This window comes from Microtus oregoni, unplaced genomic scaffold, assembly GCF_018167655.1.
Source record: "Microtus oregoni isolate MIOR12 unplaced genomic scaffold, Mior012 000007F_ref0000211, whole genome shotgun sequence".
Lineage (NCBI taxonomy): Eukaryota > Metazoa > Chordata > Mammalia > Rodentia > Cricetidae > Microtus > Microtus oregoni.
The window spans coordinates 18719231-18742445 of record NW_024543066.1 but is presented as its reverse complement, the minus strand read 5'-3'; the positions used below and the strand labels follow the sequence as shown (position 1 = coordinate 18742445).

At 44.1% G+C, this 23215-nt stretch overlaps 1 protein-coding gene across 1 annotated transcript in view; it reads left to right on the top strand.

Annotated features, from left to right (window-relative positions):
• The first annotated feature begins 7909 nt into the window (after nt 1-7909).
• Nucleotides 7910-23215, top strand: part of Il1rl2 (interleukin 1 receptor like 2) — a 36661-nt gene continuing 21355 nt past the window's right edge. The window contains exons 1-6 of the mRNA XM_041656132.1: nt 7910-8022; nt 9360-9486; nt 10139-10208; nt 10983-11217; nt 12270-12465; nt 21290-21452. Of these exons, the coding sequence (XP_041512066.1) occupies nt 10151-10208; nt 10983-11217; nt 12270-12465; nt 21290-21452 (652 nt within the window). The 5' untranslated portion in view covers nt 7910-8022; nt 9360-9486; nt 10139-10150. The remainder of the gene's footprint in view (nt 8023-9359; nt 9487-10138; nt 10209-10982; nt 11218-12269; nt 12466-21289; nt 21453-23215) is intronic.

Below are 23215 nucleotides of genomic sequence, written 5' to 3'. Positions count from 1 at the left end.
GGGAGCTTGATTCCCAACACAGCACTAAATTATCAGTAAACAAATGTAGCCCATATATTCTGTTAATGTTATCATTATTGTTATTATTATTGCCCCTTGACCCTTCATGCTTCGTGCAAACATCCATGTATTTTTCTCTCAGACAAGAACAAGGCATCTAAAATGGATGCAGTATAGCTGCTTGACTCCAATGTTCAGAGAGTGTTCGTAGTTTCATTGAGTAAACGACTCAATAAAAAAATTAAAATGTAGGAAAACAAAAATTTGCAGTCTAGTATCTAGAGAACTTACTTTTCCTAAATTTTCCATCAAAAAAACCAGTGTCCCAGAGTGCTTCTGTCCTTTGACCACTTAATATTTGTTTTAGCAATGTGTTAGGTCAGCTCTAATGTTGTAATAAGAGCGGCCGCCCACATGGCTAGCTTATGCCCGAAATAACAACACACAGACTGTATTCATTTAAACCCTGCTTGGCCCATTTCTATCTAGCCTCGTTTAGGCTAACTCTCGCACCTGGACTAGCCCATTTCTAATATTCTATGTAGCACAGCTAGGTGCGCTTACCGGGAAGATTCTAGCCTACATCCATCCTGGGTTGGAGCTTCATCGCGTGTGTCTGCCCAGGAGCCGGGAGCATGGCGTCTCTGCTCCAGAGAGCAGAGCTGTCGAGTCTCTCTGAGGCGTCTTACCTTACTTCCTCTTCCTCCCAGCATTCTGTTCTGTTTACTCCTCCCACCTATGTTTTAACCTATGAGGGCCAAGCAGTTTCTTTATTGCTTAACCAATGAAATCAACAGATTGATATATGACACTCCCACATCACTCTAACACTGCTAACAAGTCATGTGGAACCCCTTTCCGTCAAATGGCATTCCCTGCTTACTTTGAACTAGCTTCTCTTGGAGTAGAGGTCTCTGGGATTACTTCTCCGTAAGAGTGCCGCCTATGTAAAAAGACCTGAGTTATGAACTCCTGACCATTCATAATTCTGAATTAGAGCAGAGCACCTGGCTGCTTTGAACCTCCGTTTTGCTTGCTATGGTAAGACTTCATAGGCATCTAGGTCACATGTGGAGCACCTCTGTCTGACTTCATAGGCATCTAGGTCACATGTGGAGCACCTCTGTCTGACTTCATAGGCATCTAGGTCACATGTGGAGCACCTCTGTCTGACTTCATAGGCATCTAGGTCACATGCGGAGCACTCCATCCAGTATCTGGGACGGGATCTCCAAATATACCTTCCTAATTTTAGCAGCTAGTAAATGGTACATTGAAAAGGTTTCTCATGTGCAGAAAGGAATGATTACAAAACAAGAACACATGGGAGTAGAAACCACATACAAAGAAACGGCATGCAAGATGGGTGGGGGGAGGCACTTGGCAGTGTAATGATATTTATTTGATAAACAGAATCAAGGCCTCCCTGTGTGTAAGGAGGAGGTGGGTGTGTGTTTGTGTGCCCGAATAAGTTTTAGAGAAGGAAAACAGTCAGGAAATGGGTGGCACTTTAAAGTGAGCACTAATCTTTCAAACAAAGGCTTACTACTCTTACCCAGGCTGCTCAAGAGGTCTGCTGAGGAAGGCTTGGCAGACTCAAGGGTCTGATTCCTGTACATTCAGTCATCTTAAAGCTGAAGGCGAAACTCTCTGAACTGTGGAGCTGTTAGACCAGTTGGGCCTGTATGACTAGACTCCTGGCTGGAAGATTCTGGCTCTGAGCTCAACCTGCTGGGAGCCATGTTTACTTAACCTTTTAAAGGACCTTTTACCTAGAAGTGATTGTGAGTGTCCTTTGGGCTTTGTTTCCTGGTCTAGGAAGTGTCTGGGGGCTTGGTTTTCTGTCACTCAGCATGTCTTGATAACACCCCTCAGACTTACCTGCTCACAGGGATTGTTTCCAGCTCACTTGGGACTCTGCCTCTGTTTTTCTGCCTGGCTCTTCTTCCTCCCCCTCCCTCTCTTAAGTCAGCCATCTTGCTTGCTCCCTGAGCCTAAGATGCAGCACCCTGTTTACCTTGAGGGCTGGGGACAGTGACTGTCTCCCTTGAATACTTTTAATAGTTAATCAAAGTTCCCCATTCTGCTTGATTGCTTCTGAAGTCCTGTGTTTCCCTTACAATAAGATTCATGGGCTAATCTCCAGACGTTAAAATGAGTTGCCAAGGAACCAAAATGGCCAACCAACAAATGGTTAATAATTGAATAGCTAGATTTCAAAAAAGGGAACACAAATGGCCAATAAATGCATTTTAAAGTGCTCAACAGCTCTAGTCATCAAAGAAATGCAAATTAAAACTGCTTTGAGATAGGATCTCACCTCAGTCAGAATGGCTTACATCAACAAATCTGAGACAAGGGTTGGAAAGAACTTGAGAGGAAAGAACCTTATTCTCCACTGCTGGGAACGCAAAGGTAGTAGAGTCATGATGGAAATCAGTTTGGAGGTTCCTAAGAGCTATTTCATTCCAGGGCATTGGTCCAGAGAACTTTGTACCTTCCCATAGAGGTAATTGCATCCCCCCACCCCCGTGTTCATGGCTGCTCCGTTCACTATAGCAGGGGAACGGAGCCAACCTGGTTGTCCATCAACAGGTGGATGGATAATTAATATGTAGTTCACATTTTAAGAAAGGAATCCTACTCAGTTCTTGAGAAAAATGAAGTCATGGGAAAATGGGTGAATTTAGATGCCCGTGTGTGTGTGTGTGTGTGTGTGTGTGTGTGTGTGTGTGTGTGTGTGACAGAGAGAGGGGGGGGGAGAGAGAGAGAGAGAGAGAGAGAGAGAGAGAGAGAGGAAGGAGAGAGCACTCACGTGCAAGTGCCTAAACAAGTTTTAGGGAAGGGGAACATTACAGGAAAGGTCATCTCTCTCCTCTCCAGCAGCTAGGCAGCCAAGCCACTCTCCACTTCTGCGGCTGGTCCTGTCACTAGCTCTTCTCCCTGTGGGCAGCCAGCTGCCAGGCCGTTTTCAATGCCTGTCTAGCCTGATTACTGCTCAGCTGTCTCTGCTGCTCTCTAATTCGTGTAACCGGCTCAGCCCGTTCTTAAGTTGGCAGGAAGAGACCACGGCAGGAGAACCCTTCCGCTGACATAGTGTTGCAACTGAAGGGCAGCAGGATGGCGTCCCCTCCCAGATACAAAGCGAGTCTGGTCAGAATGCTTAGCTAGAGAGAAAAGCGTTTTTGTAGCAATCGCAGCCACACACAGGCATGGAGGTTCTTCAGACGTTGATCACAACGATATCACCTGTACACATGTCATGGCAATCCCTCTACGAGGTCACCAGGGCACATGTTCCCTCTCTGGGTAGAAGAAGAAGATGCATTGTTCTTTAGAGTTCAGTGAGGCCCAAAGTAATGATAGATCAAGTACAATGATTTGGAATTGTCTGGCCAAGGCTGCACCGTCAGAAGTCAGCACACTCAGTAGAGATCTTAGGGCACTTCCTCAAGGCATTCAAGGAGAGTTCAAAATGGTCTGTGTGTCCTAAGCATAGTCAGGCTATGTGGCTGACAGTCCATTTCTTGAAGGCAGCCAGAGCAGCAAGGTTAGTAGGAGCAGATTAGGTAGTCAGATTGCCTCTTCCTAAATAGCTTTGCTCATCTCCAAGCAACTCATCAGGAGTGTTTGCTATGTTGACAACAAGATCTTAAAGACTCTAGCATGAACACCAATAGTCATTTTTTAACAGATTTCAATGACGTTTTAACAATGTTTAACACCCGCCCAGTGCCAAAGTGAACACTGGGCTCCCCTTAACCATCTCAGCGTGATAAAATGTCCTGTATTCTTCTACTGATGTATTCTGACCATGCTGACCGTAACCTCTGGAGCACGTTTTGTCAGATGTCATTGGTTAAGTGTTCATGATAGGCATAGAGAAATCAGGCGGCATTATTGTGACTGGAAGGAGAAGGTTCCACCGTGGAATGCTTGTCTATTATTCACAAACTCTCGTCCCACATCCGAGACAACAAAAACTGAGAGAAAAAAGTTATTAGGCAGTGGCCATAGTAATTCGTTTTTAAAATGTATTTATTTTCTTCTTCTCTCATATATTCCATCCTGACCACAGTTTCCCCTTCCTCCTCTCCTCTCAGCCCCTCCCCAACAACCTCCCTTCTCCCCCCATATCCACTTCTCTTCCTTTTCCCTTCAGAGATGAGTCAGCCTCCCAGGGATATCAACCAAACATGGCACGCAAGTTACATAAGATTAGGCACGTACCTCATATCAAGGCTGAATGAGGCAATCCAGTAGGAGGAAAAGGTTCCCAAAAGCCGGCAAAAGAGACAAAGACAGCCCCCCACTCCCACTGTTAGGAGTCCCACAGGTACTTGAAACAACACAACGATAACATATACACAGAGGACCTAGGTCAAACCCAAATTGGCTCCCTGGTTGTTGCTTTAGTTTCTGTGAGACCCTATGAGTCCTGGTTAGTCTGTGGGTTATGTTCTCCTGGTGTCCTTGACCCCTCTGACTCCTACAATTCTTCTGCGGAATTTCCAGAGTTCAGCCTAATGTTTGGCTGTGGGTCTCTGCATTTCCTCCCATCTGGTGATGATTATGCTAGGCACCAGTCTATGTGTATACTAGAGTATCATTAGGAATCATTTCATTGACTTTTTTTTTTTTTTTTTTTTGCCAGTCTAGTTTGGTTCTATCCTAGGTCTCTGGTCTCTGGAACATCCAGCCTCTGGCTACTGGCCATCCAGGTGTGTCAGGCGTCAGCTCCCTCTTGTGGCATGGGTCTCACGTTAGGTCATCGGTTGAGCACTCCCACAAGATCTGTGCCACCTGCTACCTTTATCCCAGCACATCTTGCAGGCAGGACAAAGTGTGGGTAGAAGGCTTTGTGGCTGGATTGGTGTCCCAGTCCCTCAGTGGAAGCCTTGCCTGGTTCCAGAAGATGGCTAGTTCAGGCTCCTTACCCCCCCTCCCCCATCACTAGACAACTCCCCTAGGGTCACCCTCGTAGATTCTAGGGAGTTTTCATTTCACTAGGTTTCTACCTCATCTCCCAAATGCCCCCCAATTCCAGTAGTCTCTCCCAGTTCTCACTTCCTCCATCCCTCCCCCAAGCCTGATCCCTTCTGTTCCCATCCCTACCTGTCTCCAGTCCATCCAAGATGACAAAGATAATGATAGTAATAGCTAAGTAACTAATTAGATAAATGAAATAAAGTTAAAAATGAAAGGTTGAAGTTAAGGACTGACTCCCTAAAGTTATCCTCTGACTTCTACATGTGAACCATGCCTACACACACACACACACACACACACACACACACACACACCTATACATACAAAACTTAGTCCAAATATTTGTTCGTGCTATTATATTTGAAGAATGCTCTATAAGTTGTTATAAAGGCTGCCAAATGGATGGCTTTTCTGTTTCTGTCAGCTATCTAGATCCTCCCTCCCCAGGTTTTAAATATACACAGAGTTAACTGGCAAACCGCCTTCCCTAAAAATAACTCTGTTCCCCTTCCCGAGAATTTACGTGCTGTGGTTGCAGAAAGACAGGGGTTCTTCAGGTTCTTGACTAACGACATTCCACAGGGACTTTGCACGACTCTCTCAAATGCAGGGCAGCAGTGGGAATGAACATTCGTCTGGAAATCATTGCAAATTTGGTGGTCAATAACAATATCCTTTAAAAAGAACATTTTTTTTTTGACAATTGAGTATTAATGTGTCTAAAAACTTGACTTGGAAGTATGTGGCTTTTGGGACAGCCTTTGCTCTCAGTTTATGCCAGCCCTCATTACTGATGCTGAGACAGGATGCAGGGACTCTAACTCCCGGATAGCCAGCTGCTCTTCCTAAGCACCCACTTTCTCCAGATAACATCGAGGAGGGATAAATGTGAGCCCTTTATTTTTGATAAGGAAATATGTCAAAGGTGCTTTGAAAACATGGCCCAGGAGCAGCAGCAAGAGCAGGAAAGAATTTGGGCTGTCAACGGCAGGGCTGGGTGGAACCAGCTTATGGGCTCCATGACTATGAGCATGCCAGGACAGATGGTTCCCTGCTATCCAGGCTTGAAGGGCCAGGAGACATTACTAAAGTGAGGGTCCTGAAGACTTTTCCGCTCCTCTAACTCTGGTTTCTTGCTCTGGAAAGGGGGGTCTTTGAGGAATGGCGGCAACATTAGATGCACAGCCCTCTAACAAACTAGGTTCCTCTTTCTACAGACTTAGAGGATGGAACAAGAGTCCCCAACTGCAGTCACGCAGAAAGGCTTCCTTTTTCTACAGGGGAAGTGATTTGAGTTTGGAGTGGGATCTCTTGGAGGTAGTGAATTCCTTCTAGCACAAACTGAAGAACTTCTGAAGGTGTGCGTTCATGGGCGTGAATGTAAACACGGAATCCCTTAAGCTCTGTATTAGTGGATTATATAATGCTGGTTATTATACCAGGCAGTGCCTTGTCTAAAACCAGGATTTGCCGTTCCACCCAACAGATGTCCAGACTTTAGGTTCTACTCCAATGTGTGGTTTGTGGCTCTCTAAATTTCATATAAGTTAGACTGAAATTGAGAAAGAGCTGGGACATCGGTACAAACCCGAAATATGTCTCCAGATGTTAATATTCATTACCACTGGCAAACCCGGTCACTTCACCTGTTTCTTAGACTGTCCAGGAGTCCTCTGACCGGGGCCCTATAACCCCACCTCTTATTAAGAATTTTTCACAAGGGATATTCATGATTTATTGGGGTGCGTCTTTGGAAAACACAGGCTATAAGCAAGCCAACTAATGTTCCAAAAATGCCCCAACAAGGGAATGTCTTCCTTGGGTATTTGTTGATAGTTTAACTGACTTATCAACCGAGACTTTCCCTGAGGCCTGCTGCATGGAGAAGGAACAAAATTCCTTTTCTAAACCAGGAATATACTTGGCTGAGCCAGTAGTGGCTTAGGTCCAGGGCCCTGGGGGAGTTGTAGTTTTAGATCCAGAGAACCCAATTCCTCCCACAGTGTGGACCACCTGGTTATCAGTTCCAAGGCCACTGTGTGCTTGGTCTGTAAGGTTCTTGAGATACCCTGTGTTCCTTTTGTGCAACACGTTTGATTATCTTCCTGCTGACTTTGCCCCACTTTGGGATAGCTCCTTCCGACAACCCATTTCTGCCCTGGAAAAGTATATATGATGCTTTGCTTTTTAAATAAGCTTTCATGACATAAGATGTAGCTTGTACAAAACTTCCTGATCCCAGACTTTCTTATCTTCCCTCTCTAGCCTCTTGGGGCCGGAATTACAGGTGGTAGTGAGCTACCTGCTGCCGTCTCTGGGAACCGAACTCTGATCCTCTGCAACAGCTGTGTACACTCTTCATTTCTGAGCTGTCCCTCCGGCATGGGGGAGCGCTCCTGGGATCTGATGCCCTCTTCCAGACCCATGGCCACCGGCACTCACATGCATAATTAAAATTAAACCTTAAAAAGTATAAGGAGAGCTCTTTTCCCAGTCATCTACTGCTGGGCTGCAGGCCACTGCTTAGGAGCAAGGCTGCAACCATGACACCCTTTCTATCTTTTCATTGGATTTGGTATCATAGGTGCTTCTTGATAGTTGAATATCCTTTAACGATAACGACTGCAAGCTGTAGAAGGGCCCATCTCTCGGAGCTGTGTTTCCAGTTCTCAGTGTGTCACTGGGCACGTCGGGAATGTGTTTCATGTTTGCCAAGAACACAAGGCGATGAAATCCTTTTCTAGAGAATGCTATCATGGAAACAACTAGAGGCTTGCCAATGCAAATGAAGACACATTCATTTAATAATCTGGAACTGCTCTCAGACACGCAAGCGGACATCGCTGGAATCGACACGGCAACATTTCTTGGGATAAAGAGCAAAATGTAAAGTCGGAACAACAAAATGGCCAAAGGAGAGGGACGTGTAAGCTGTGCATTCTCATACAACGGGATGTTATACAACAAGTCTGCATTAAGAAGGAAAACACCCCGAATGTTTACATCTCACAACTATAATGCTTCTATGAAAACGTAAGTAGTATCGGTATGCAATGTAGTAAATTTTATAGTGGCTAAGAAAACCTACATAAGAATACCTTATATTACTTAAGGATCTCTCTCTCTCTCTCTCTCTCTCTCTCTCTCTCTCTCTCTCACACACACACACACACACACACACTAATTGAGGAGGAGGAGAGAATAAGCATCCAATTTAAGAAGACAGTTTAGTCATGGTCGACAGTCACAGGAGAAACCGGGAGAAGATTCCTTTCTCGTCTGTTGCTTACATGACATGACTTGTTTGGAATTATGTCACGCATAACAACTGTGTGGCACATACTTAAACGGAAAGCCATAACAGTGAAAAGCAGAGAGGACAAGAGAAGAAACTGAATTCGGCCAGTTTCTACTAAAGCAGGGTTTCTTCTAGCTGTCACGAACAAAGCCAAAGTTGTCCTTTGGACCTCAGCAAGCACACGTTCACTTCCTTCCTGTTTCTCTGGGAGATTCTGCAAGTAAACGTGTTATAGTTTCACATTTTCATTTTTAAAGTTTTCATCAGTTCTGTGTTAATTGTTTACATTACTGGGATTCGGCTCACACTGATGAAATCCAGCCTCCTCTTACAGGCTCCTTCCGTCTACCCAGAAGTCACATTCTTTTTGTGTAACTTCCATATTGACTGAAGTTTAGCACCTATTTCTTCCATTTCTTATTTTGCTTAACACCATGTTGTTTATGGAAAAACACACAATCCTCACTTTTATTCCGTATTCCAAGTCCAGATGTTGATTCTTAAACAAACAAACAAAACTTGTTAGACACGGAGATCATCCCGGAAACGTAAGTCTCGGGTGGTACTTCTGGCAAGGCACAGGGCTTGGCACCTGCTCACCTTAACTCTATGAGCTTGGGACAGCTCACAGAAAACAGACTTTGTGATTTTTTTTGAGTGTCCCACTGTCCCTAACTCCACAAAGACCACTTAAGAATGCCCGACTAAGAAGCTGGTGGGCTGATTACATTTGCTGTCTTTTTCCTCTTATCAGTGCCGTGTGTGTGTGTGTGTGTGTGTGTGTGTGTGTGTGTTTGTGTGTGTGTGTTGGGGGGTGTCCCCAGTGCCTTGGGACAACAGGTGCCGGTGAGCAGCGCTTTAAGGCGAGTTTAGACAGGAGCAGTTCTCAACCTGTGGGAAGTCTGCTTTACAGAACTTCTAGCACGACGTCAGAGGGTTCATGCCATTCCACAGAAGCCATGTGGAACGGCTTCTTCTACTTCTGGGATAGTCCTTATTAGGGCAGTGCTGCGCATGTGAGAACCACTCAAACGGGCTTGGAAAGAAAAGCTTTTCTTTTTTTTCTTTCTAGCGACCATCTGGAGCAGATTTAAGCCAACATTCCTGACAGATGAAAGTGTTAGCTTGGAATCAGGCAATTAAACGACTGAACATCTCTCTAGGGCTGGGTTCTTTCTGTCCTGCTCCACTTCGGAAAGGTGAGTCTGCTCCGCCCGAGGCGAAGAGGTGATGCCGGGGCTGCGGAATATGGCGACAGACCACGATCGGGTCCCTGGAGGGGTTCCCGCTCTGCTCCAAGAGGCCCTGCGCTCTGCGACCCCATAGGCAGGTGGAGTGCCCTCCCTTCCCCCTCTCCCCCTCCCGCACGCCTCTTGGGGGCAGAGCCCGCGATCCTATTGGGGCGATTTGGCGACTGTCCCCGCCCAGGGGACTGAACGTGTACTAGGGTCTTCAGGCTTGGGTCATTCTCTCCGCTTCCTACCCGCCCTGCCCAGATGGACCTGCGGATCACTGCTTGGCCAGCGGGACTCTGGGGTTTCCGGAAAGCTCCGCGGACACAGGCGGATCTCAGGCTTACGCTGGGCGGGTCCACAGCTTGCTCTCGCTGCCTATGGATGGCTCTAAGTGGCAGAACGATGCCACTAAATCTCCCACCAGTTGCCTCCACAGGCCAGTCTGAGCTTCCTGAATTCTGAAAGCTGGCACAGAAAAGTGCTATGGAATGAGGGTGGGGACAGGCCCGCCTGGAGGGCTGGGTTCTCAGAAATCTGAGCTTTGATGTTTGCGGGAAGGTGCGCCCAGCTCAGCTGCACCCCTTATTTCTCCCATCATTTTCTTTTCCCCCTGTAGCCTCAAACGGGAATGCTGTCCTTGATGCTCTGTGGGGTGTCTTTCGCGCTTCCCCTTTTTGTGAAAGCAGGTACGTTCTGTGAGTCCTCGGGTCCCAGAGGCCTGTCAACTTGTGGGCGACATTCTTTGTCACTGTCTCCAGGCCTCTGACCTACCTTCAGGGCATCAGCTAAGCCCCAGCCTTGCTAATCACTCTTCCCCCCAGATAATCTGGTAGGAAGAGTCCAAAAAATCTGGTAGAAAAAGTTTATTTCCAAGTTCTTGGAGGCTCAATCCCAAATGTCACCTTGGAACCTTGGACTAACTTAGGTGATATGGAGAAGTCCACAAATACTTGTGGACCCAATTCCAATGCTTACGAGGGTGGGTTACTAGTGGCGTCTATTTCATATAGAGGGTTATTTTATAGTAAAAAGTTACCAGAGACAGAACAAATATCTAAGAAAAACTAACTAGGTAGAAATGGGCTTTAAAAGAAAGGTGTCTTTAAAACCGTCCTCTGTGAGATGAGGATGGCACTTATTCAAGTCAGTAACAGACTGAAAGAAAGTACAGGAAGAAAAAATGACCGGTGGGGAGGGGGCTGGTGCTAGGGAGGAGGGTGGCTAACCAAGGGTGGAAGAATAAAGGCAAAGGGATGCCGTGGTTTTGTGGAGGGGCTTGTGGAAGGCCTGTCTTCGTGGTACATTTGAAGGCCTTAACATTCTGCTTCTAAACATCTGAGTTAGTTTTGGGAAACTCCCAAATGAAAATTCACATTACCCAGAACAAGATGTTTTCTAAAATGAATCACGACACCAGTTTTCTTTTATGGTATTTCTTCAGCATTCCTTTCTTTCCCTAGGCACGTGTAAGGATGCGGATATGCATCCTGAGGTCATTTCTGAGGGGCGGCCTTTTGCTTTCAATTGTACATACCCTTCAGTAACAAATGGAGCAGTCAATGTGACATGGCACAAAGTACCCAACCAAAGCCCAGTATCCAAAAACAGACAGCTTAGGAATCACCAGGACCAGACCTGGATCTTGTTCCTTCCCTTGGAAGAGGGGGACTCGGGCATCTACCAGTGTGTTATCCGGTGAGTCCCTCATCAAAAGGAGAACCAGTTCAATTCACAAGCTTCTCTCTCCATTTCCATTTACATCCGTTAAGAAAGTGGGTATCATTAACCTTTGTTTTTGAGACATGTTAGATAGCCTAGACCAGTTTCCAACTTACCTAAGCCCCTAAAAGAACTAAAATGACAGATGCAAGCCACCACAACCCACACGAATATGTATCCAGGCAAAGTACATTGAGGCAAAAAATGCAGGATGACTTCCAACTCCCAGCGAGCACATTTGAAAGCAGAACAGATTTATGGATCAGTTTTGGAGCGCAAGTTGCATCAATTCATTGAAATGATGTTTCAAGCCAGCCCCGTTTATAATGTGCGCTTGTATCAATATTATCACTGCATTGCCCCAGAATGCCGGATGTTTTAGGACAACTGGCAGATCCAGATCACAACGCACCCCCTTCAAAAACTTTTTGTAAGGGACCTGCTTAAAGCTGGCATTCAAAAGGCAGAAAGCCTGGGAGATGTCAGTGAAGCCCACCTGTAAACCACATTTGACCAGAGAGTTCTAATTCTGTGACTCCCACGATAGCTTGCTTGACCACAAAAAAACTAAGCGATCTCTCCAAACCTTGTGTTTCCCGCCTATAGATTGGGCATGCTCCATATGCCTTTAATCTCCGTTAATCTGATGTCCACACCGTTGTCATTTTTAAGGACCACAGATGGCCATTTTATATCTCATCATTCCTCTGATTTATCAGATGCTTCTTTATGAGTGTAGGTGACTTTGGGGGCTGCAATGAGTGCATGCAGTGTGAACATTGTCTAAGTCTTTTCAAAGAAACGGTGCCAGAGACCCATGGTGTTCACTGGCTCCTCCTGGGCCACGCTGAATGTGCCGCCACTGTCGGTACTGCACAAACACCCCTTATCCTCGGGTAACGCATGGCTTGTGGGCTATTGTTATTTCATACGATGTCTAGAAAATAATTAGAAAAAATATGAAAATGACTTCTTGAATACTGAGATTCCCTAAGAATTCTTTGGTTCAACTTGCTATTTTCTTATAGGGATGGCCACAGCTGTTACCGAATAGCTGTAAACCTAACCGTTTTTAGAAAACATTGGTGCGAATCTTCTACAGAGAGTCGGATAAGTCCACCGAATGAATATCAACAATTCTTACCCATGGGAAAATCGGGCAGTCTGACGTGCTATCTCGACTTCCCAGACAGTTGTGTTTTGGATTCAATAAAGTGGTATAAGGTAAAAAACAAACAAACCAAAGAACAACAACAGCAAAAAAAAAAAAAAACCCTGATAATTATTTTAAACTTATGGTTGTTATTGTTTTGTAATACTGTTCTAGCTTCTCCCTATCCCCAATTATCCATTTTTTTTTAAGGCTCTTCTTGCTATCTTTTTTCACTCACCTTGGTTTGTTTGAATGACTCTGATGTCCCGGTGCTTTGAAAATTATGAATTATATGAAATCACACCTAGGAAACACTCCCGCCATCCCTGCTCTGTGTTACTGACCACACAAGTTCTCGGAAGCTGGCTACCACTGTCAGTGCCTGTCATAGCCTTGTATAATGCTGTATTTGGAAGTTAGCACTTATATCTTAGCCGCGCCCCGTTGAAATGTGATGTTTCTCATGCGCATCTTCATCTTGCTTTCACTCCCACCTTGGCTTTGTCTTGACAGATGAGCTACTGTTTGACACTGGAGCTCAGGTCCCTTTGCTTGCGTCTTAGTCCCCAGTCTAGCCACTTGGGTCCTGAGCTTCCTTTATGGGTTTTCATCTGTTGATCCCCTCCTATCGCTTGTTCTGTGGTGACAGGATTATTCAAACATCTTATTTTTCTCTTTTCTGGATTTTGGTAGGATTTTGTTTTTTTTAGGGAACAGCATATTTTATTAAAGGTCTCATCAATACTGGCGAACTAGTCATCTCTTTTCTCTGTTGTCTGCTTCAGCGGTGGAGATATTTTAGTTCTCACTCCAGGTTCTAGTCTCTCTCTTATCCTTTCTCACCTTAACCAGGTACAACCACCTTTACACATTGAGGTTTGTCTTTCAAAGCAGAGCCGTTTGTCCTTTCAGAAAGCCTCCTTGGCCTTTTGTGTGTCTTCTCTGTCATGCTTTAAATTCACCTAGGCTCTTTACCTCTTCGTGTGGAACGTGGAAATGAATGTCCTCACCCCTGTCTTATGCACCATTGACAGTGTGACATTCTCCGGGGCGCTTGATCACTGCCCCTCCAGCTGCTTTGTCACTGAGCGCCCTGCTCTTTAGAGCGTTTGCTTTTCAGAATGTGGCAGGCTGCCCTGTTCTGTCTTTACTACATTTCCTGATGACTGATAGTGCGTGTTCCTCTTAAGTTTTCTTGTTATAATTGAATATGCATGTGATGTAGCGTGGTGGTGGTGGTAGCGTGGTGGTGGTGGTGGTGGTGGTGATGATGGTGGTGGTGTTGGTGGTGGTGGTGGTGGTAGCGGTGGTGGTGGTGGTGGTGATGGTGTGTCTGTGTGTGTTTACCCGCTATCGCTATGACATGAATGTTAAGTCAAGACAGCTGGTGGCGCTCAGTTCTTACCATTCACCATGTGGGTCCTGAGGACTGAGCTCGTGTCAGTAGGCTTGGATGTAAGCAGCTTTACCGATAAGTCAGGTCATCAGTCCTTCATTGAGCTTTTCCTTCAAGTGCATAGTGTTAGCTGGGTCCATCCCCCTATGACACGCCTCCTGCAACAAGGCCACACCTCCCAATCTTTCTCAAGAGCATAGTGTTAGCTGGGTCCATCCCCCTATGACACGCCTCCTGCAACAAGGCCACACCTCCCAATCTTTCTCAAGTGCATAGTGTTAGCTGGGTCCATCCCCCTATGACACGCCTCCTGCAACAAGGCCACACCTCCCAATCTTTCTCAACTAATTCCATCACTGGGGACCATGCTTTCAAGCGTATGAGCTTATAGGAGCTCTTTTTATTTAAGCCACCACAAATGACAAGATCACTTTGGGGATCTTACCGTAATCTTCCATTCCTGGAGTCCCTCAGCATGGCGTGTAAACACTATCATCACATTTAACTTGCTAGATTTTTTTTTCTAGAGTTTTGCTTTTGTAACATGCATGCTGCTGTTCTGGGCTCTTGTTACCTGTGTTATAGCTATGTCAGATTTTAATACACGGATTTGTAAAGTCAATAGAGTGAAATTTCAGTTTTCTTTACTCTAGAAATGCTTCAGATTTCTAGAAGAGTCTAGACGGTAACAGACCCATTAACTCTTCTATTACACACTTGTGGACATTAGTAGTGACATCACCCAGGACTTGGACTTCCTCTGAGGACAAGTTTGGAGTGTCATATGCAGCTGTCTTTAATAGCTAAAGAACTCTTCATCCTATAATTCTATGTTCAGTTAGAAATTTTGATTTTGACAGGTTAAGATGATATTACTAAAATATACTTCTATGTTCTTTTCAGTGTTCATAGAATCTAATTTCCCGTGTCTGGTAGCCCCACTTTCTTTTGTGTCTTGGTTCGTTACTCTTGCCAGGAGTTCATCAGTTTTATAGATGTTTTCAAATCCTAACTGCATTCCTTATACATCTGCTCTTATTATTTTGTTCTTGGTTGACGTTATCAAATTCCTAGTTCTCCCCACAACTTAATTTGATTTTGGTTTTAATCTTCTATTATGTTCTGAACACTGAGATAGACTCATCTGTCATTAAGCGTGGGTTTCTTTTTTTTTTTTTTTTTGGTTTTTTTTTTCGAGACAGGGTTTCTCTGTGGTTTTGGAGCCTGTCCTGGAACTAGCTCTTGTAGACCAGGCTGGTCTCGAACTCACAGAGATCCGCCTGCCTCTGCCTCCCGAGTGCTGGGATTAAAGGCGTGCGCCACCACCGCCCGGCTAAGCGCGGGTTTCTAACACACAGATTTAAGAGGTGCCTTCCTTTGAAACTGCATCTCGGTCAACTTCTGCAGGTGTTCATCTCTCGCTCTCAGACCACCCTGCTCAGACCATTTCATTTTCCCTGTGATTTCTTCTTTGGTTCGAGATGTTTTTGAAGGGTTGCTTAATTCACAAATGTCACAGTTTGGGTATTTTTCAAGGTAATATTTCTGATTTTGGGACGGAGTAGTACAACAGAGGGTACGTTCTATACAATTTCAGAACTTTGGAATTAAAGGCTGGCTTTTTGGGCCAGCATATATATGTTCAGCTTCTGCCCATGTTTCTTATGTATTGAAGAGAACACACACACTGACATTGGAGCTCGTGGGGCTGACTTATGCAAGTCAGTGTGCTAATTCTTTCTCCATTCTCTTGTAGTTTAACTAAGACTTGTTAACACAATTTAGTGGGATTATTGATTTTGCTATACTTTCGACTTTATTAATGTTTGTGCTAAACTTTTGCGATATTATTTACAGAAATATGTTACGCTGCTTGGCTTCCTGCTGCAGCGAGATTCTGCCGTGTGCCCTTTTTTCTTGAGATTTGCCTCCCTTTGGTGCTAATACAACAGCAGCAGGTTTTGTGTGGTAGCTAGTGGGATGCTGGCTCTCTTGTATACTTCTTCTGTATTTGTTTACTGTTAGGCCATGATTATTTTAAGTAGCAGGTGTCTAGGCCTCTAAAAGCTCTAGGCTGGATTTTTACTCCTTATGTGTTCTGTGATTCTTTATGTGCTACCTTTGAACCCCTGATGTTGGTGGCTTTCATTTACCATTCTGGTTTAAAAATTATTTCCTTTCTTCTTCTTATTTTTTAAACCCAAGCATTTGTTATTCATCTTTATATTTTACGAATTTCCTAGTGGATATCTTCAATAATTATTGGCTGGTTACTTCATCTACAGTCAGCCTTGAATTATTGCTCGATATGAAATAGTATTTTTATCACCTTCTGAGGAAATGAATGACTGCCAATATTTAACCCCTCTCTAGAAGAGTTTTGGTTTATATGCTACCGTAGCTGGTGCTTTTAATTTCCTGGTCATTTAAACAGCAATATTATACCTAATCAATATTCTTCTAGAATTTCTCCACACATTGAATTTTTTTTCATGTTTAGTCTAATCAGTATCTTTGAGCTCATGTGATCTCTGGAATCATCTTTCAAAGATTTATTTTTCATTTCTGTGTGTCAGGATTTTGACTGTATGTATATATACCACCTACAGTGACCATAGAGACCAGAAAAGAGCATCAGTTCCCCTGGAACTGCAGCTACAAATGATGTGTGTATTCACCTGCAGGAGCTGGGAACTGAACCAGGTCCCCCGAAACAGCAACAGGTGGTCTTAACCCTTACACAGAGCTGTGTCTCCAACCCCTAGAATAATTATTTATAATATATAAGTATCCAACTAACATCTCATGAATTTTCTTAGTGTGAGTTATCTCATTTTCTGAAAATGTTCTTTTATTATTATTATTATTATTATTATTATTATTATTATTATATTCTTCATGGATTGGCATTTATTTTCACTCTGCAGCTTGAACATATTATTCAATGGTTTTTAAATACAGTATTTTTCACACTCCATGGACAGGGTCACCTTTCTTATTCTTGTCTTTCAGCCATTTTTGAAGCGATAGGCCTCAATCTCTGAATTCCTTGGAAATGTTCTCCTTGATTTTGGAGTTTAGTAGTGCGACTCTGGGGAGCTGAGACAGAGATTGCTCATCTCTTCAGCACATGCCTTTTGAAATTATAGCTATTATGCATTTTCTCCATTGTTTCTTAGTTACTAGTTCCTTCAGTAGTCTCTTAACTTACTTTCTGTCTGTCTCCTTTGGGACTCTAACTAGATGTCTGTTTAACCCTTTTGTTTTTAATGTGTTTTTCTACATCTCACGTGCATTTTCCCGTTCTCAGTTGCTTTGTGTGAACGTGCTTCCGTGGGCAAGTCTTCCTGGCGTGCTCCCTAGAATGCTCCATTTATTCTCAGCTGTGTGAAACCTTCCATTGACCTCACTGGCTCGCTTCAGCGTAACTATTGTCATTTTCAATTCCCTATGCAATGCTTTTCTTTTTCCATTTTGCATGTGTGTGGGTGCACATGGGCAGGCGTGCAATTGTGTGCAGGGTGTTGGTGTCAAGAAGCATCCTCCTCCGCTCTTCTACGGTAGTCAATGAGGGAGGGTCTTTTAATCAAACCCGGCACTTACCTATGTGGCGAACCTTGCTATTGAGCCGCCTGGGAAAGATTCCCTGTCTGGAATGACAGGCCACGGTGGCCACACCCACCTGGCATGTAGATGGTTTTCTGTAGATCCAAATTCTGGCTCTCAAGCTTACACAGCAAGCACTCTAACTACTGATCCAGCTACACAGCCCCAACTCTGTGATTTGTATTTGCCCTTTTTCATATGTGGCTAAGCTTCTCAATGCCGCTGTTAGATCAGTCAAATTAAACACCTCTACTCTGAAGTCTCTGTTACTGGTTTTCCTTCCTCTTTTCCACATCTCTTCATTCAGATCAAGTGCAGGCCATGGAACTTCCCTGTTTCAAATTTAAACTGCATTACTGGCTTTTGCTTTTTTCTTGCTGTCACGTATTTCTGCCTTGCTTTGGCAACAGTATCTAACAGCTTCCTGGTCTTCAGGAATGGCTCGTTGGAACCCTCAGAAATCGATGTTACCGTCTTCTTCTCTTGCCAGCAGCATTTCAGCTAGTCTTTTTTTTTTTTTTTTCCCTCACTTTCGGTGATCAGATTCCTACCCCTCTCACCGATTTTGTCTTCAGCAGACTTTTATATTCAGAGCATATTAGTTAGACTTTTACGGGACATTTGGCACCTGTGAAGTATTGCACGTGCTGAGCCAGGAGTAGAAAGTGCATTTGCATGCATGTTGGTCAATTTTGTATTCTCATGGTTAACATTATCCTATAAAGTATGACTAGATAGGACTTCTCCATTTACATGACCCCCTAGAGCTTAGGTTATTTACAACCTGCATGAGTTAAAGGCATTAAAGATGTCCTTGGAGGTGGTAAGATGTGTTGGTGTCAAATAAGGGAGGGAAAATTCAGCACCTTACCATTGGATTAGTGTGACCAAGAGCAAATCCAAGTTTGAATTCTCTTTTCTCCCTGTGTCTTCTGTCTGTCTTTGTGGTTTTGGTGTTGTCATTAGTCTGTTTGTTGTTGAGTCTGAATCTGTCCTTGTGTCTGTGCCTATCTATGCCTGGTTGATGTCTTTCTGTCTCTTGCTGTCTGTCTCCAACAAAGGCCCTTACTCTGTATTGATTGAACACATGGGAAAGGAGGGATGGATACTTAACAAGAATCCTTATCAGTTTTACAAGGGATTAGGTCACTGACTCCAGCTCACCCCAGAGGATTCAGCACTGGGACATTCATTCCATTATCAACTTGTGCCTGCTGCATGCTGCTTCCAGTTTTTATGCTAAGTATTTATTGTATAAGACCTCTTTACACACTTCCAGCATTTGCTACCATGACATGCATACATGCATGCATTCCTCTCTGGGCCAGGGGTGTGGAAGAGCACATAATTTGAAATTACAACTATGCATTAGCTTATGTTGTAAAAGCTGATACATGGGTAAACCAAGGCAAGTAAGGTTGGTTGTTACGTTGTTCTAAAGGTAGGTTAAGCAAACAGGCCGAAGACACAGCAAGGCATCAGGTTAACACTTAAGCGATCTTAAGGTGTGTTAGTACCTGGGCTGTATGCTTCAAAAAAGTTCCTGTCTCTTAGAATACAAGATACATTTTTATAATAATGTGTTTCCATAACAATCTAACTGGAAAACAATAGATGGCTGCTATTGTTATTACTTATACTTTAAATCTTGATAGTGAGATATCCCCCCTGAAATTAAAAAAAAAAATCAAACCAGAAGAAGGTCTGCATACTTTAGGAAACTGGGGAAAAGGCACTGTTAGTCACTGTAAGGGGGCAAGAGGACCCTCACACAGCCAGGTTAAGGGTTAATGTGAATGATGGAAAAAAGAACGACTCAGAAGGCAGAGTGCTCAACCATGAAGCCCAGCGCAGATTGTGCCTAGTCGGGGACTCTCCAGCCAAGTCTACACAGGAAAGAGATTTTTGAAGTCCAAGCATTCAAAATTTGTGACTCTGTACTCTGAAAAAGTAGACCACAAAATTCACATAACAGCAAACTAAAGACAAGCCCCAAACCACAACCTATAGGCAGAAGACACAGGGAGAGAAGAGGAGAATTCAAACTTGAGTTTTTTCTTGGTCAAATTAATCCACGGGTAATTGTTAAATTTTTTTCATTAGTATAACACTGATACATTTCAGTGCTTCTGAGGTTAGCTTTAATGTGTCTAATAGATGTAGGTTATCAATAATCTAAGCTCTATGGGATCATTTAAATGTGGGTGTCTTATTCCCTGGCCCCATTTTATAGGATATTATTAACTATGAAAACACCCAGCATCCCCCAACACTCATTCGAATGCCTTTTGTTTCAAGGTACCAATTGTATTATGAGGGGCTGTTGCTTTTATTTATCCAGTCCCTAATAGTTGCTCCCATCTATCAGTGAACAATTGTCAAATGACAACTGGAATTTCCTTACAGAGTATCTATTGGAGCAATGTAAGAAATCTAGGAAGAGATGTTGCACATTGTAAATAAGCGTATGCTTATTCTGACATTATTTATTGAATTTTAGGTGCAAAGTAGATTCATTTTCCTTGTTGGGTGGAGAATAAGGACGGACTCATCTGTGCCTGGTTAAGTCTGGAGAGAATGTAACACCAAGTTGCTTACATTTTTATTGAACTAGGATTTTATCTATTTTATCTGTTAGACTGTGAGCTTCATGAGGAATGTAGCTGTGTCTAATTCCCCCATGGCTGAAATCTCTCACAGTGCTGGCAAAGATAGAAACTCAAATATCTGAATAAAAGAATGGACTCAATTAGACAACATCCCTTCTGTGGAGTGGGGCTTCTCAAAGGAAGAGGAACAGGCCTGGACAAGAGTCCGGAAGTGGGTTCATGAGGTGAAGGTGATTAACTTGATGAAGTCAGGTTTTGGGAGCAGGGAAGGCAGCTGCCTTGGTAAGATGTTTATCTTAAAAACATGAGGCTCTTGGTTTGATCCTCATAAACACATGTAAAAAAGCTGGAGTTGGTGCTGTACCAGAGACTGGCAGATTCCTGGGGTTTGTTGGCTAGCCTGTTAAGTCGGTGACTGTCTCCAAAAACAAGGTAGACAGCAGCACAAGGAAGATCTCTCTCTCTCTCTCTCTCTCTCTCTCTCTCTCTCTCTCTCTCTCACACACACACACACACACACACACACACACACACACGAGAGAGAGAGAGAGAGAGAGAGAGAGAGAGAGAGAGAGAGAGAGAGAGAGAGAGAGGGAGAGGAGGGAGAGAGGGAGGGAGGGAGGGAGGAAGGGAGGGAGGGAGGGAGGGAAGGAAAGTGGCTAAGTGATGAGTGTCCACCCCTTTCTTTCTCTATGTTGACTGTCAACTTGATTTGATGGAGGAGTGCTTAAGAATTGGAAGAACACCCCTGGGTGTGTCTGTCAGGGCATTTCCAGTGAAGATTAATTAAGAGGAAAATACCTGCCCTGGATGTGGGTGGTTCCATCCCATAGGCTGTGTTCCAGATGAAATAAACAAAAAAAGAGAAAGCAAACATCCTGGTTACTTCCTGAACTCACAGTATATTCTCTAGGGCTCTTCCACACACTTCTCAACATGAAGGAGTAAAACTACAAGAACATTAAATGTCTTAAGTTGTTTATGTCAAGTGTTTTTGTCAGTGATTGACATCTGTTTGTTCACTAATTCCACTTATCTATTCGTCTTTCCATCTGTCTGTCTATCCATCCTTCCTCCATCCATCCACCTACCCATCCATCTAGCATCTATCTGGCATGTATTATGCATTGTCTTCTGGTTAGATCGTTAATATCTAAGGTTTAGACTGTAGGTGCCCATGTGAATATGGAAGTTATGTCTACCTGTAGCTCCTAAAATAATGCTAACTAATGAAGTGACTAGCGTTTCCCAGTACTCATTCAATTCTTGTGGGTGTGTCTTTAGGGTTGTGAAGAACTTAAAGCAGGGAAGCAGTATATTCTTTCAGGACGAAAGCTTTTCGTGAACAGCGTCACAGCAGAGGATGGCGGGAGCTATGCGTGCACGGCCAGACTCACTCACTTGGGGAGAGAGTTCACGGTTCGAAATTACATCTCTGTGAGCATCAGTAAGTTTACTCAAGTATGGTTGTCTGGTTCTCAGCTTCATGGGGGCTGAATGGCTTCAGGCTTCAGGATATTGGTTTTATTGAAGGGTACTAGACCCTCTAACATGTCCCCATTGGATCAAAGCACCAGAGAGTGAGACAAGGGGGCAAGCAGCTTAGTTCTCCCAACTTTAAAGATGGAATGTTCAGAACTCTTGGAGAGCATCGAAAGAGATTGTGTAATAGGGGAGTTCCCTGGGTGCTTAGCAAAGTGTAGGCGTCCACGGTAGACAGTGTTACTATTACCCTCGTCTCCCTGTCTGTCGTCCTCACTCTTGTGTGGTTGGAGGATGACCTTTCCAGGCGTGGTACTACCTCCTGGTTTCAGCTTTATATTCAGGGTCTCTGGATGTGTTTCCCAGATAACCAACTGCTTGTGTGGTGTCAGGGCTCAAGATAGAGGAGTCAGTCCTTCTGGAAGCAGCCATGCTAGGTGCTATTTCACTGGCACCTAGTTTCCTGGGACGTATGGTGATCTGCAGACTGTAAAGCAGCCACTTAGATTAGACCAAAAAAAAAAAAAGCCTCAAATATTCAGGTAAAAAAGCCAGCATATTCTTGTAGAGCTCCAGGAAAGCAGTAACTTCTCAACATTCCCAGGGATGGCTAGAACCATAATTAGGGTCAGAATTGTGACCATATGTGTCCAGGTAAATACTTTTCTTTCTGTACACATTGAATGAATAATTTGTCCCTATGGGTATTTTTTTCCTTTATGGCTGTCATATTTGTTATGGTTTTTCAGATTTAGATTAATTTTCTATGTAAGGGGATCTGCCTGGATACATGTCTGAGCACCATTTGCGTGCCTTGTAACCAAGGAGGCCAGAAGAGGTGTCAGAGCCCATGGAACTAGAGTTACATCTGTTGTGAGCCAACACGTGGGTGCTTGCATGATGATAGGCAGAAAAGAGTTCAAAGACAGATAGAATGACCAGCGTATATACAGATAAGAGACTAAAAAGCTGTGGAGACCCAAGAACAAGAGGAGCCATGTTGTGAATGAGGGTTGGGAAACAGGCAAGTTGGCCTGGGTTGATAAGATCATAACAGGTGGTGAAGTTAGAGAATCAGTCAGGGGTGAGGAGTGGGTGGAACTTGAGTTCCAAATATGGCAGTGTGGATTTTTTTTTCTTCTCAGAACAATGGTAAAGAGGCAGCGGGGCTGACTCCATGAGAACAGCTTAGGGTGCTTTTCACGTCTGAAATGAAATGGCCACCCTGCCGATGCTCCCTCTGGGAACAGGATGGTGGTTATGAGGCAGGTGCCAAAGTACAGGTGGGATGCCACACAGGCACCATGGTAACATGGACGGTTGGGAGATGCGCACACATCCACAGCATCTCCAAAAAGGGAAGATACACCTCTCGGAGTTAACTGAGCAGGGAGGAAGGAAGGAGGCATGGATTCTAGGCCTCTGAGCATGTGCTGCTGAGTGGAAGGTGACATTAATCATGAAACAAGACAGCTCAAGGAGAAAACGGGTGTAGGAGAGATATGGTTTTTAAGCAAGTTGAGCATGAAGCATGCAAGAGGAGAAATGGAATCGGCCATAACCTCTGCGGCTCTGGAACTCAGAGGGATGTCCTGGAGTTAAGACTTCCTGGGCATTGGACTTTAGATGTTAATTCAAGATGTGAGTGGCTAAACTGGTCTAACAAGACTAGAGAACAGACAGGGAATTGGTGATTCTGAAGTGAAGATGGAGGCCCAGGCTTCGGAA